General features: G+C 40.8%; 1 protein-coding gene across 2 annotated transcripts in view; it reads left to right on the top strand.

Moving 5' to 3' along the window:
- Positions 1–13306, top strand: part of LOC124596337 — a 52222-nt gene extending 38916 nt beyond the window's left edge. The window contains exons 6-7 of one of the 2 annotated variants that reach the window (XR_006978293.1): positions 12675–12884; positions 13016–13306. Coding sequence is in view for 1 of the 2 variants with exons in the window: in XM_047135440.1 (XP_046991396.1) it covers positions 12675–12820 (146 nt within the window). In the remaining variant the exon portion in view is untranslated. Of the gene's footprint in view, positions 1–12674 lie in introns of both variants that reach the window. The other variant, XM_047135440.1, reaches the window with a different exon arrangement.
- Positions 13307–13921: the final 615 nt, after the last annotated feature.

Here is a 13921-nt window from a genome sequence, read left to right on the forward strand (position 1 = left end):
ACTACTGCTCTTAGCTACACCTGTAGTCGAGCTGCCACAAGAAGATTCCTGACAGCTGGATCCAGCAGCTTCATATTCCTACATTAACCTGTAATGTAATGCGATTTAGTAAATATGTGTAACTACGTTTGCGTGAAATGTTATCCTGATCCATAAAACTAATTACACTACTGGCCATTAAAATCGCTACACCAAGAAGAAATGCAGATGAGGAACGGGTATTCATTGGACAAATATATTATACTAGAACTGACATGTGATTACATTTTCACACAATTTGAGTGCATAGATCCTGAGAAATCAGTACCCAGAACAACCACCTCTGGTCGTAATAACGGCCTTGATACGCCTGGGGATTGAGTCAAACAGAGATTGGATGGCGTGTGGAGGTACAGATGCCCATGCAGCTTCAAAACGATACCACAGTTCATTAAGAGTAGTGACTGGCGTATTGTGACGAGCCAGTTGCTCGGCCACCATTGACCAGACGTTTTCAGTTGGTGAGAGATCTGGAGAATGTGCTGGCCAGGCCAGCAGTCGAACATTTTCTGTAACCAGAAAGGCCCGTACAGGACCTGCAACATGCGGTCGTGCATTATCCTGCTGAAATGTAGGGTTTCGCAGGGATCTAATGAAGGGTAGAGCCACGGGTCGTAACACATCTCAAATGTAACGTCCACTGTTCAAAGTGCCGTCAGTGCGAACAAGAGGTGACCGAGACGTGTAACCAATAGCACCCCATACCATCATGTTGGGTAATACAGCAGTATGGCGATGACTAATACACGCTTCCAATGTGCGTTCACCGCGATGACGCCAAACACGGATTCGACGATCATGATGCTGTAAATAGAACCTGGATTCATCCGAAAAAATGACGTTTTGCCATTCGTGCACCCAGGTTCGTCGTAGAGTACACCATCGCAGGCGCTCCTGTCTGTGATGCAGCATCAAGGGTAAGCGCAGCCATGGTCTCCGAGCTGATAGTCCATGCTCCTGCAAACGTCGTCGAACTGTTCGTGCAGATGGTTGTTGTAAACGTCCCCATCTGTTGACTCGGGGATCGAGACGTGGCTGCACGATCCGTTACAGCCATGCGGATAAGATGCCTGTCATATCGACTGCTAGTGATACGAGGCCGTTGGGATCCAGCACGGCGTTCCGTATTACCCTCCTGAACCCACCGATTCGATATTCTGCTAACAGTCATTGGATCTCGACCAACGCGAGCAGCAATGTCGCGATAAGATAAACCGCAATCGCGATAGGCTACAATCCGACCTTTATCAAAGTCGGAAACGTGATGGTATGCATTTCTCCTCCTTACACGAGGCATCACAACAACGTTTCACTAGGCAACGCCGGTCAACTGCTGTTTGTGTATGAGAAATCGGTAGGAAACTTTCCTCACGTCAGCACGTTGTAGGTGTCGCCACCGGCGCCAATCTTGTGTGAATGCTCTTGAAACCTAATCATGTGCATATCACAGCATCTTCTTCCTGTAGGTTAAATTTAGCGTCTGTAGCACGTCATCTTCGTGGTGTAGCAGTTTTAATGGCCAGTAGTGTAAGAGCCGGAGACACCTTTAAGAGATTAGCTATAATTTAGTGTGCACAACTTTAATGGACAACGTGAATGGTTTAAGGGTCTAGTTATAGGCCCTAAAGCTAATCAATATGAATGGAAGATGTTTAACAGATACAATCTTCCGATTGAGACAGTAATTAATTCAATTAAAAACATAATCATTCCAAATAGATGACGCATGAACATGAAATGATTTACAATCTCTTTACGCAAACTTCAAGTAGTAGCTTTGTTGATTTTCAACGGTACTTGAACCAACAGGAAAATTGCCTTTCTGAAACTAACGGGAGTCTGAAAATTATCCTCGAATCTCTTTAACACCAATGAAAACCAGTGGTAGTAATCCTAATAGTTTTTGAGGAACTGATACATTCGCTACAGTAGTGGTGCACCTGAAACAGGTGATCGAAATGACTTCCACAATTGCAGACCAAGAAACGCCCTAACACAGCAGTGCTGCTTATTATGCTCATTGTAACTGTCCACCGACATTCACGCAGCAGAATTCTGCTCTTGTGCAAATAGCTCTATGGTACAGGAAGAGGGTCATGCTGATGTCGTAACAACTCCTGACCCCACTCGTTTGCCAAGATGCACGCCTCTGTCCGTCTACAAAGTACACGGCTAATATGCACAAGATACACACACTTACATGATTCCTGAGTATACATACATAAAAAAAAAAGTTTTGCATCGTCATAGTTCACAGAACTCCTGAAGATAGCCGTTGACTGTGGATGTTGTATCACAGACACAGTCCCTTTGACTGTTCAGAGAAGTCACTAAACCCGCCCATAGATGTGGAGAATCATGCAACAGCAGCGCCTATTAGACGGAGGAGGTCAGACAGCCGATCAGTTCCAGTCATTCCACCAGGATGGATGTACACGACTGGTGTTGTCTGTAGCTCCACAATGCCTAGACGGTCAATACCACAGTTCGATCGCGTCCGCATTGTTACTTTGTGCCAGGAAGGTCTCTCAACAAGGAAAGGATCCAGGCACCTAGGAGTGAACCAGAGTGATGTTGTTCGGACATGGAGGTGATACAGAAAGACAGGAACTGTCCATGACATGCCTCGCTCAGGCCGCCCAAGGGCTACTACTGCAGTGGATGACTGCTACCTACGAATTACGGTTCGGAGGATCCCTGACAGCAACGCCACCATGTTGAATAATGCTTTTAGTGCAGCCACAGAACGTCGTGTTGCACCTGAAACTGCAAAATTGGCAGCATGAAGCGCACCTTCATTCCCGACGTCCATGGCGAGATCCATCTTTGCAACCACGACACTATGCAGCGCGGTACAGATGGGCCCAAAAATATGCCGAATGGACCGCTCAGGATTGGCATCATGTTCTCTTCACTAATGAGTATCGCATATGCCTTCAACCAGACAATCGTCGGAGACTTGCTTAGAGGCAACCCGGTCAAACTGAACGCCTTAGACACACTGTCCAGCAAGCGCAGCAAGGTGGTGGTTACCTGCTGTTTTGGGGTGGAATCATGTGGGGCCGCTGGGGTCAAGGAAGGCGCCGTTACGGCTGTACTATACGTGAATGCCATCCTCCGACCGACAATGAAAACATATCGGCAGCATATTGGCGAGGTATTCGTCTTCCATAAACGACAATTCGCGCCCCCATTGCACATCTTGTGAATGAGTTCCTGCAGGATAACGACATCTCCCGAATAGAGCGGCCAGTATATTCTCCAGACATGAACCCCATTGAACATGCCTGGGATTGATAGAAAAGGGCTGTTTATGGACGACGTGACCCACCAACCACTCTGAGGGATCTACACCGAATCGCCCTTGAGGAGTGGGACAACAGTGCCTTGATGAACTTATGTGTAGTATGCCACGACGAATAAAGGCATGCATCAATGCGAGAGGACGTGCTACTTGGTATTAAAGGTACCGGAGCGTACAGCAATCTGTACCACCACCTCAGAAGGTCTCGCTGTACAACATGCAATGTGTGGTTTTCATGAGCAATAAAAAGGGCAGAAATGATGTTTATGTTGATATCTGTTCTAGTTTCCTGTACAGGTTCCGAAACTCTCGGAACCGAGGTGATGCAATACTTTTTTGATGTCTATTAGGCTCAGTCTTATGCACAGGTATTTCTTTCTACCAAACGGAAGATGCCTGGTAATGCGGAAAATGCGAACACGGCCATCCAATAGCGAGGTTCCTTGAAGCAGACAAAATTCCACCAATACGAAGCATCACGATCATACATCTACCACACCACAATATGAGCTTCTACCTCTAAAGAAATTTCGTTTCGGTACCGTCTCCACGGTGTCACTATCAGCTTCACCAATGGTTAATTTTTCCACCCAGCAACTAGCTTTGCGTCAGAGGTTGTCTGAAACTAGAAGGCGGCTCGTGAGGCTAGGCCATTATTTTCTGCAAGCCGTCTTTCTTTCTAAATATGCAATATTAGGGAGTGTCACTCTCCTTCTGCTAGAGTCGCTTCCCACCCTCTGTTTGGCCTCTGGACAAGACTTGGTTGTAAAATGCACAGTAGCCTGCCGTAGGTGGGGAATGGTGGAGAGGGGAGGGGGGGGGGGGGGCGTGGAGACCACACCTGAAGCTTCAGCCTGGGCTGATGCAAGGCGCCGCTCTTTTTGCTGCATTCTCTGATCTGCCTATCTCAAACCCAGTGCATTGCACCTTACCACTTACATACTCAGAAGAACAAGGAAGTCCAGCATCTTGTCAAACAAAAAGAAATAAGGCTAGAAAGAGCTCAGTATATATAGTCACTGTGTTCTGATATACTTTCATAAAAGCAATGCTATAGGAATCTGCGCTGTTATTACCTTGTAATCAGTGAATCAGAAACATATTAAATGAAAGAGGCACGTGGTTGTGCCTGATATATTTCAAATATCTTTATGCCGATTTCTCAGCGTTGTTGCAGTTCCATAGATGATTACAGTTTTTGCGTGCAGCTGTCTGCGTGTCGCAGTTGAGTATTGGCCACCACATTGCTGCCATCTGTCAGGGACCGAGCGAGGTGGCGCAGTGGTTAGACACTGGACTCGCATTCGGAAGGACGACGGTTCAATCCCGCGTCCGGCCATCCTGATTTAGGTTTTCCGTGATTTCCCTAAATCACTCCAGGCAAATGCCGGGATGGTTCCTCTGAAAGGGCACGGCCGACTTCCTTCCCCATCCTTCCCAAATCCGATGAGACCGATGACCAAGCTGTCTGGTCTTCCCCAAACCAACCAACCAACCATTTGTCAGGGATCTTTTAACACTGACTCCACTGCAGGAGAGTATTGCAGAACAGTGCGGTGCCTTTTTACAGGCAACCAGGAGGGCTGTGTTGTCCCAGACAGTGCTAAAGTCTCTCCACATGAGGAATTTGGCCTTTAAATGTACAATACGGCCAACAGTACAAATCCTCAAGGCTGTAGACGAAGGGACACTTGGAAAGGAACTGGGATCAGTGGACCCGGGTTCTCTGCAACTGATGTATGTATTATTTGTCTGCCGTCTAAAGAACATCGTGGGAGAGAGTTAAGGCAGTCAGTGGTTACCAGAGAGGTGAGTCAACAATGTTCGGGCCAGTATCATACAGGAATGTTGGGCGCCTCTCAACGCAGTAGAGGGTAATTTTACGACTGTGCAGCACCAGTACAGGAACCTCCTACCAACTGCCCCGACCTAGAGTTAACATTTCAGCGACGGGTTCGGCTCTCAAGACGATAATGCACGAATAAACCGCGGGCATCTCGAGGACACCTTCCTCCAGGAGGCAGTAATCCACATAGTGTGTGGAATTTCCTGCATTATCTGCTGACCTGAGCCCGACAGATCATGTTTGAGACCAGCTGTAACCTGTAGCGCATCATGGTACAAACTCTCGAACACAATGTGTAACCTGAGGCACCTCTCCTTTAAAGAATGGGACAGGCTTGAACAGTGCCTCGACAACCTTGTGTACAGCGTGCCGAGGAGGAGCCAAGAACCATACAATGAACGGGGCGGATCAAAATGGTACCTACCATCAGGTTTTCGGTTCACAGATGCGTAAAAAGTGTACTTTCTAGGAGACTGCACTAATTCTCTTTTTTTACAGAATTAAATCCCATTATTTCGTTTCCTGTACCTCTTAACTATGAGCTTACACTTGTTCGCAGATGTGCAGGTAGTGCAAAACCATTTTTAAGCAGTTTGTGTTTGAAAATGAATAGCCACATAATTGTGAAAAATTAAAAACATATAACGACTCAGAAATGGCTGCTTAATATGACACTCCTTTGGTCCATGTTTCCACTAGATTGACAGCTATTAATACGTATGTATCCATACAGTACAAATAGAAAATGTATATGGCCTAAAGAGGTTCATAAACCGATATCTAACGTGTACTGGAGGTAGCCTTGTGCATTAGAAGTTATTTCTGTTTGCCCAGATTGTTTAACTGAAATATAACTTCAGTCGACTTCTTTACCCTCTCAAAAGGTAAAGACAAATCTAAGATTAAGATGTAAATGCTTCTAAGGATTATTTTAGAGTTAGATAACACATCCACAGCACTGGTTCGAGAACAAGTGTGAATATTAGAGGGTTATTGAAATTTTTTAAATTATTTTTGCCTATTTTTAAACATATCATCTATGACATGTATATCTACATCTACATCCATACTCCGCACGCCACCTGACGGTGTGTGGCGGAGGGTACCATGAGTATCTCTATCGGTTCTCCCTTCTGTTCCAGTCTCGTATTGTTCGTGGAAAGAAGGATTGTCGGTATGCCTCTGTGTGGGCTCTAATCTCTCTGATTTTATCCTCATGGTCTCTTCGCGAGATATACGTAGGATGGAGTAATATACTGCTTGACTCCTCGGTGAAGGTTTGTTCTCGAAACTTCAACAAAAGCCCGTGCCAAGCTACTGAGCGTCTCTCCTGCAGAGTCTTCCACTGGAGTTTATCTATTATCTCCGTAACACTTTCGCGATTGCTAAATGACCCTGTAATGAAGCGCGCTGCTCTCCGTTGGATCTTCTCTATCTCTTCTATCAACCCTGTCTGGTACGGATCCCACACTGCTGAGCAGTATTCAAGCAGTGGGCGAACAAGCGTACTGTAACCTACTTCCTTTGTTTTCGGATTGCATTTTCTGAGAATTCTTCCAATGAATCTCATTCTGGCATCTGCTTTACCGACGATCAGCTTTATATGATCATTCCATTTTAAATCACTCCTAAGGCGTACTCCCAGATAATTTATGGAATTAACTGCTTCCAGTTGCTGACCTGCTATATTGTAGCTAAATGATAAGGAATCTTTCTTTCTGTGTATTCGCAGCACATTACACTTGTCTACATTGCGATTCAATTGCCGTTCCCTGCACCATGCGTCAATTCGCTGCAGATCCTCCTGCATTTCAGTACAATTTTCCATTGTTACAACCTCTCGATATACCAGAGCATCATCCACAAGAAGCCTCAGTGAACTTCCGATGTCATCGACAAGGTCATTTATGTATATTGTGCTGCACATATAAAGAAAGAGTATTTACTCCTTCGCAAAGACGGTCAAGAACATTATTATTGCTTTATGAAGGAAGTAAATCCAGCATTTATTACTAAATGAGAGTACTTTGCGCCCGCGATTGGTTCAGAAATAAAGTGAATTCCATGTATGGAGAGAGACAGGACTACCGGTCCCTTTTTATTTTATTTTCAATTAATCGTTGTTGTACCATCACTGGTTGCGAATTCTTAATGTTGAAACATTTCTTAATTTTAGAGGCTAAACATTGCTAACGATGTTCCGAGAGGGCTCATGGAGAGATTCAAGTCAAAATCTGCAAAAAAAAAAAAAAAAAAAAAGATGGCGTTTCAGTACGAGTGGACACCACTTGCGCTATCATCGTGACACTAAATGTAAGACTTTGAGATTGGTGATTAAAATAGGGGATCACGTATAGAAAAATTAAATGATTTGATACACACATCATCAGTTAACTACAAGGGTTAATAGATAAAGAAAATTCGAAGAGCAACCTTACAGCTGAATGTCGCATATAACTCAGAGAAGCAGATTTAGCTTATCTGCACACAGGTATGAGAGCTGTTGGTTGCGGTCTGATGCAAGCCTTTCTCTCGGTGATGACCTTAGAAAGACGTACCTCTGTAACATACAGAGAAAAAATCTATAGCTACGTTTCACTGAGCTTAAAACTCAAAGATTCAGTAATCAATTTCTGATGTTCGTAAGCACAGAAGGAAATCACTATATCTTTGAAACAACGCTCACGTAATTGTCATATGTTACTTTTGTGTTCAAATTAAGAAGATACATTCCTATGTTAAGAATGTTAATGGCACTGTAAAAAGGTCGTAAAAAACTTTAAAATTTTTATATAAAATTATAAGCAACATTTCTTCTGTGAAATGTAAGATGGCTGAAGTAAAGAAACAAACTTACAGCAACAATTATTCGAGCAAATTTTCAGTAACAGTTTCAGAGAATGAAATAAAAGTAATTGATCAATGCTGTCGCAAATTCGCCGTTTCGGCGAAAGTTTTTACGATGGGGCGAAAATTGCAACTGTAATCGGTATTTACTATAATGTAATTCAAAAGAATGCGTACGAAATACACGTAAAGTTAAGTAAGAGGCAATATAGAAAGTTGTTAATAATTAGTTTTTATAAATTGATAGCTTGCTTTTAAAATATTGACACTTCATAAAAAAATAGTTATTACTGTTACAATTGTTCTTCATTATATCAACACTAGCCTATGAACAATGTTTACCACACATACTGAACACTGCGGAAACAATTACTGATCTTTCAGCAAAATCTTTCTTTCTGTCAATTCTGACTCCTGTGTGTTGCCTAGGAGAAGATGTTGTTGTACATACATAATGATAATATTAATAATGGTAATAATAATAATAATAATAATAATAATTCCCGTGGAGGCCCGGGAAAAGAATTAGGCCTCTGGTATGTTCTGCCAGTCGTAAAAGGCGACGAAAAGAACAAACCACTAATAAGGCTAACCCCCCTTTTAGTGTGATGAGTTGGTTCAGGACAGAACTAAAGATGCCTCGGACAAGCGCCATCATGGTCGGGGACGACACTTGAACCCTATGGCCGCCCACAATGGTAACAACACTGCTAGCCAACTGGAAACTGATTTAAATCCAAATAGAGGTGTTTTGCAGGATATGCTTCCTGCAACCACCCTAGAAGGAAAACAAAGACAGAGGATGAGATGGTCAGATGAAGTTAAACGACACCTCATGTTCTGTTATTACCAAGCAACAAACCTAGGAACCAACACAACTGGATACAGATCACAAGCATACACAACATCTATTACCAGATACCCAGAATTAAAATTTATAACAGAACAACGACTAGCTGATCAGATCCGTGTAATAACCAAAAATAACAGGATACCCGAGTCAGAATTAGAAAACATCAAACAACAAGTACAACAAATACTGGAACAAAATAATGTGCAATCAGAAGAAGAAGAAAATACAGTAATGGACTCAACCATCCCAGAGCAAACAAACAAAGATCAACACGCATCAATTAAACAATCAGAGGAAAACGAAATCTTAAGACAGCCACCAGAACAAGTATAAATAGAACGCAATGTGACACACATGTTAGATATAGAAGAAAAATTTCGGCTGACATATATAGAATACAAAGAAACAAATACAGACATTAGACCATTCTTGCATAGACCGCCAAATAACCCACAAATCGAAACAACAATAAAAACTATCAACACAATCATACACAACAAAATAAATGAAAACACAACTATGGAAGAGTTACAACTACTGGTTTATATAGGAGCACTCACTACACTAAATATACACACTAGGCAGAGATCAGAACCAACCAACACACAGAAGAAACCCACAAAACCAGCATGGCAACACAGGCTATAGATCAGAATAGAAAAACTGAGAAAAGACATCGGACAGCTAACACAATTTATAAGAAATGAAATGTCATAAAAAAAAACGAAAAAGGTTAGGTAAAATCTCACAACAAGAAGCGACAGAGCAGTTAGATGAAAAGAAGCAGAAATTACAAGCATTTGCCAAACGACTTAGAAGATACAAAAAAAGTGAAAATAGAAGGAAACAAAACCAAACATTCAACACAAACCAAAAGAAATTTTACCAGACAATAGTTAACACACACATTAAAATAGACAATCCACCAAACGTAACAGTCATGGAACACTTCTGGAGCAACATATGGTCAAACCCGGTACAACATAACAGGCATGCACGGTGGATACAAGCAGAAACAGGCACACACAAGTTGATACCACAAATGCCTGAAGTAAAAATTTTGCAACATGAAGTCACCCAAGCAATTAATTCTACTCACAATTGGAAAGCCCCTGGAAAAGATAAAATAGCAAATTTCTGGCTAAAGAAGTTCACCTCAACACATTCACATCTAACTAAATTGTTTAACAGATACATTGCAGACCCATACACATTCCCTGACACACTTACACATGGAATAACTTATCTGCAACCTAAAGAACAAGCAGACACAGCAAACCCAGCTAAATATCGCCCCATAACATGCCTACCAACAATACACAAAATATTAACTTCAGTCATTACACAGAAATTAATAACACATACAACACAGAACAAAATTATAAATGAAGAACAAAAAGCCTGTTGCAAAGGAGCACGAGGATGTAAAGAGCAACTGATAATAGATGCAGAGGTGACATATCAAGCTAAAACCAAACAAAGGCCGCTACACTACGCATACATTGATTACCAAAAAGCTTTTGATAGTGTACCCCACTCATGGTTACTACAAATATTGGAAATATGCAAAGTAGATCCTAAATTGATACAGTTCCTGAACATAGTAATGAAAAATTGGAAAGCCACACTTAATATCCAAACAAATTCAAATAATATCACATCACAGCCAATACAGATTAAGCGTGGAATGTACCAAGGAGACTCATTAAGTCCTTTCTGGTTCTGCCTTGCTCTGAACCCACTATCCAACATGCTAAATAATACAAATTATGGATACAATATTACTGGAACATACCCACACAAAATCACACATTTGCTATACATGGATGATCTAAACCTACTGGCAGCAACAAATCAACAACTCAACCAATTACTAAAGATGACAGAAGTATTCAGCAATGATATAAATATGGCTTTTGGAACAGACAAATGTAAGAAAAATAGCATAGTCAAGGGAAAACACACTAAACAAGAAGATTACATAATGGATAACCACAGCGACTGCATAGAAGCAATGGAAAAAACAGATGCCTATAAATATCTAGGGTACAGACAAAAAATAGGAATAGATAATACAAATATTAAAGAAGAACTAAAAGAAAAATATAGACAAAGACTAACAAAAATACTGAAAACAGAGTTGACAGCAAGAAACAAGACAAAAGCTGTAAATACTTATGCTATACCAATATTGACCTACTCATTTGGAGTAGTGAAATGGAGTAACACAGACCTAGAAGCACTCAATACACTTACACGATCACAATGCCACAAATATAGAATACATCACATACATTCAGCAACAGAAAGATTCACATTAAGCAGAAAGGAAGGCGGAAGGGGATTTATCGACATAAAAACCTACATTATGGACAGGTAGACAATTTAAGAAAATTCTTTATAGAACGAGCAGAAACTAGCAAAATACACAAAGCAATCACCCATATAAATACATCGGCTACACCACTGCAATTTCATAACCACTTCTACAACCCTTTAGATCACATAACATCAACAGATACGAAGAAAGTAAATTGGAAAAAGAAAACACTACATGGCAAGCACCTATGTCATCTAACACAGCCACACATCGATCAAGACGCATCCAACACATGGCTAAGAAAAGGCAATATACACAGTGAGACGGAAGGATTCATGATTGCAATACAGGATCAAACAATAAACACCAGATATTACAGCAAGCATATTATTAAAGATCCCAATACCACAACAGATAAATGCAGATTTTGCAAACAACAAATAAAAACAGTAGATCACATCACAAGCGGATATACAATACTAGCAAATACAGAATACCCCAGAAGACATGACAATGTAGCAAAAATAATACATCAACAGCTTCCCTTACAACATAAACTTATAAAACAACATGTTTCCACATACAAGTATGTACCACAAAATGTACTGGAGAATGATGAATACAAATTATACTGGAACAGAACCATTATAACAGATGAAACAACACCACATAAGAAACCTGACATCGTACTCACCAATAAAAAGAAGAAATTAACACAACTAATCGAAATATCCATACCCAATACAACAAATATACAAAAGGAAACAGGAGAAAAAATTGAAAAATACATCCAACTGGCAGAGGAAGTCAAGGACATGTGGCATCAGGATAAAGTTGACATTATACCAATTATACTATCAACTACAGGAGTCATACCACACAATATCCACCAGTACATCAATGCAATACAGCTACATTCAAACTTATATATACAACTACAGAAATCTGTAATTATTGACACTTGTTCAATAACCCGAAAGTTCCTAAATGCAATGTAACATATACCGTACAGTTAAAAGGAAGTCACGCTTGATCAAGGTCCACGTCACCTTCCATTTTTAACCAGACATAACGTCTGAGACAAGAAAGAAATAATAATAATAATAATAATAATATACAGACCTATTAACAAGAATTACAGTGCGATACACAAACATTTGTGGCATCTTATGTCTACATTCTCGAATTCTGCAGTTGCACATATCACCAAAAACTTGTCTGTCCGAAAATTTCTCCTTACGTTGTATGAATTAGTAACACTATGCTCCTCTAACCAAGGAGTTTCGCTTGGTCTTGAACGGGTTTTATTACAGAAATAATCCGCAAATGAGGAGCGTAACTCGTCGAAATGTCTGTGACTTCATAGGTCTCCAACCAGAAATTATTTTTTGCATATGCAGTAAATTTCTTTGATTTATGATGATATTCACAAACTTATTCTGAATTGTTTGCTACTTCTTTTTAGGTGATGATACCTATGACCAAGGCGACAATGGTATGAACATCTGGCCTCTGGCTAAACCTGTCATCGAGAGATCAATTGCAGAAGTACTTCTTGAAATGGCCAACAGGATTGTGTCACATGTCTCCTACGACGAAATGTTCCCCTAATAAAAGAAACGACGGTCGCATTTAGTTTTTCTTGCCGTTTATGTCTTTCAATAAAAATTTATGTGTAAGTATATATTTTTATCTGTGTATTAGTTTTGATTGCCTCAAACACAATTTTTGGTGATTAATAATGTTTCCTTTGGATTTGATTTATACGATATCTGTCAAATTTAATGTTATAACAACATTACACAGCCAGCAAAAATGGAACACTTTGACACTACCTCCGAATGAGATTCGAGTTCCTCAATGACGGACGCAAGGACGAAAAGTAAGCTTCTGAAGTCAACGTGTTGGGCTTTACGAATGACCGCCCGTATGTAACTAAGAAATTTTTGTATTATTAGCTAATAGCATTCAGCGAAATGAACAAAAGAAAAGAAAACTGTCTTTGTGAACTTATAAATACTTCTAAAATGTCCACCGACGAAAAGTGTAAAATGTACATGACTGGACACCGTAATAAAGAAGGAATTCTGTATGTTACATGACGTTTCTGTCTTTTCGTTGCCAGATTTCTCATTTGTACTGCAATGTATTTCCTGTACTTGCCAATACGCTAAACTTCGTGAAAATCGCTACATCAACAACGACAGAAGCGACTGAAATGAAATTTACACAACACATTACACACGTGACAGTAGGCATATGAATTACCAAGCTGTACCTAATCTGTGTCCTTCAGAATTGAATATGTTGTGCATCTGAATTGAATTGTTTAGGAGCCTCTAATCATATTGAAAACAAATAAAACGAAAGGAAAATTACGGTTTAATGTCCTATCGACTGGGAGGTCATTAGAAACGAAACACAACCTTGTACTGGGAAAGTGCGGGGATAGGGCCATTTCATAGGGATCATCGTGACTTTAGCCTTAACATATAGAGGAAACCACGGATAATCTAAATTTTAAAGACTAGATGGTAATTTGACCTTGATCCTCCAGAATGCGCCTTCAATGCCTTACTACTGCACCAACCTGAATGCTGTTGAATTAAATAAGACTTGCATGTGTTCAAGGGGAATATCCCACTCTGTTTTGTATGACTCAACAAGCACCAACAGTTGTTGCTGAAGGAACGTGAAGAACAGGACATTAGC

The sequence above is a fragment of the Schistocerca americana genome, chromosome 2 (assembly GCF_021461395.2).
Source record: "Schistocerca americana isolate TAMUIC-IGC-003095 chromosome 2, iqSchAmer2.1, whole genome shotgun sequence".
Classification (NCBI taxonomy): domain Eukaryota; kingdom Metazoa; phylum Arthropoda; class Insecta; order Orthoptera; family Acrididae; genus Schistocerca; species Schistocerca americana.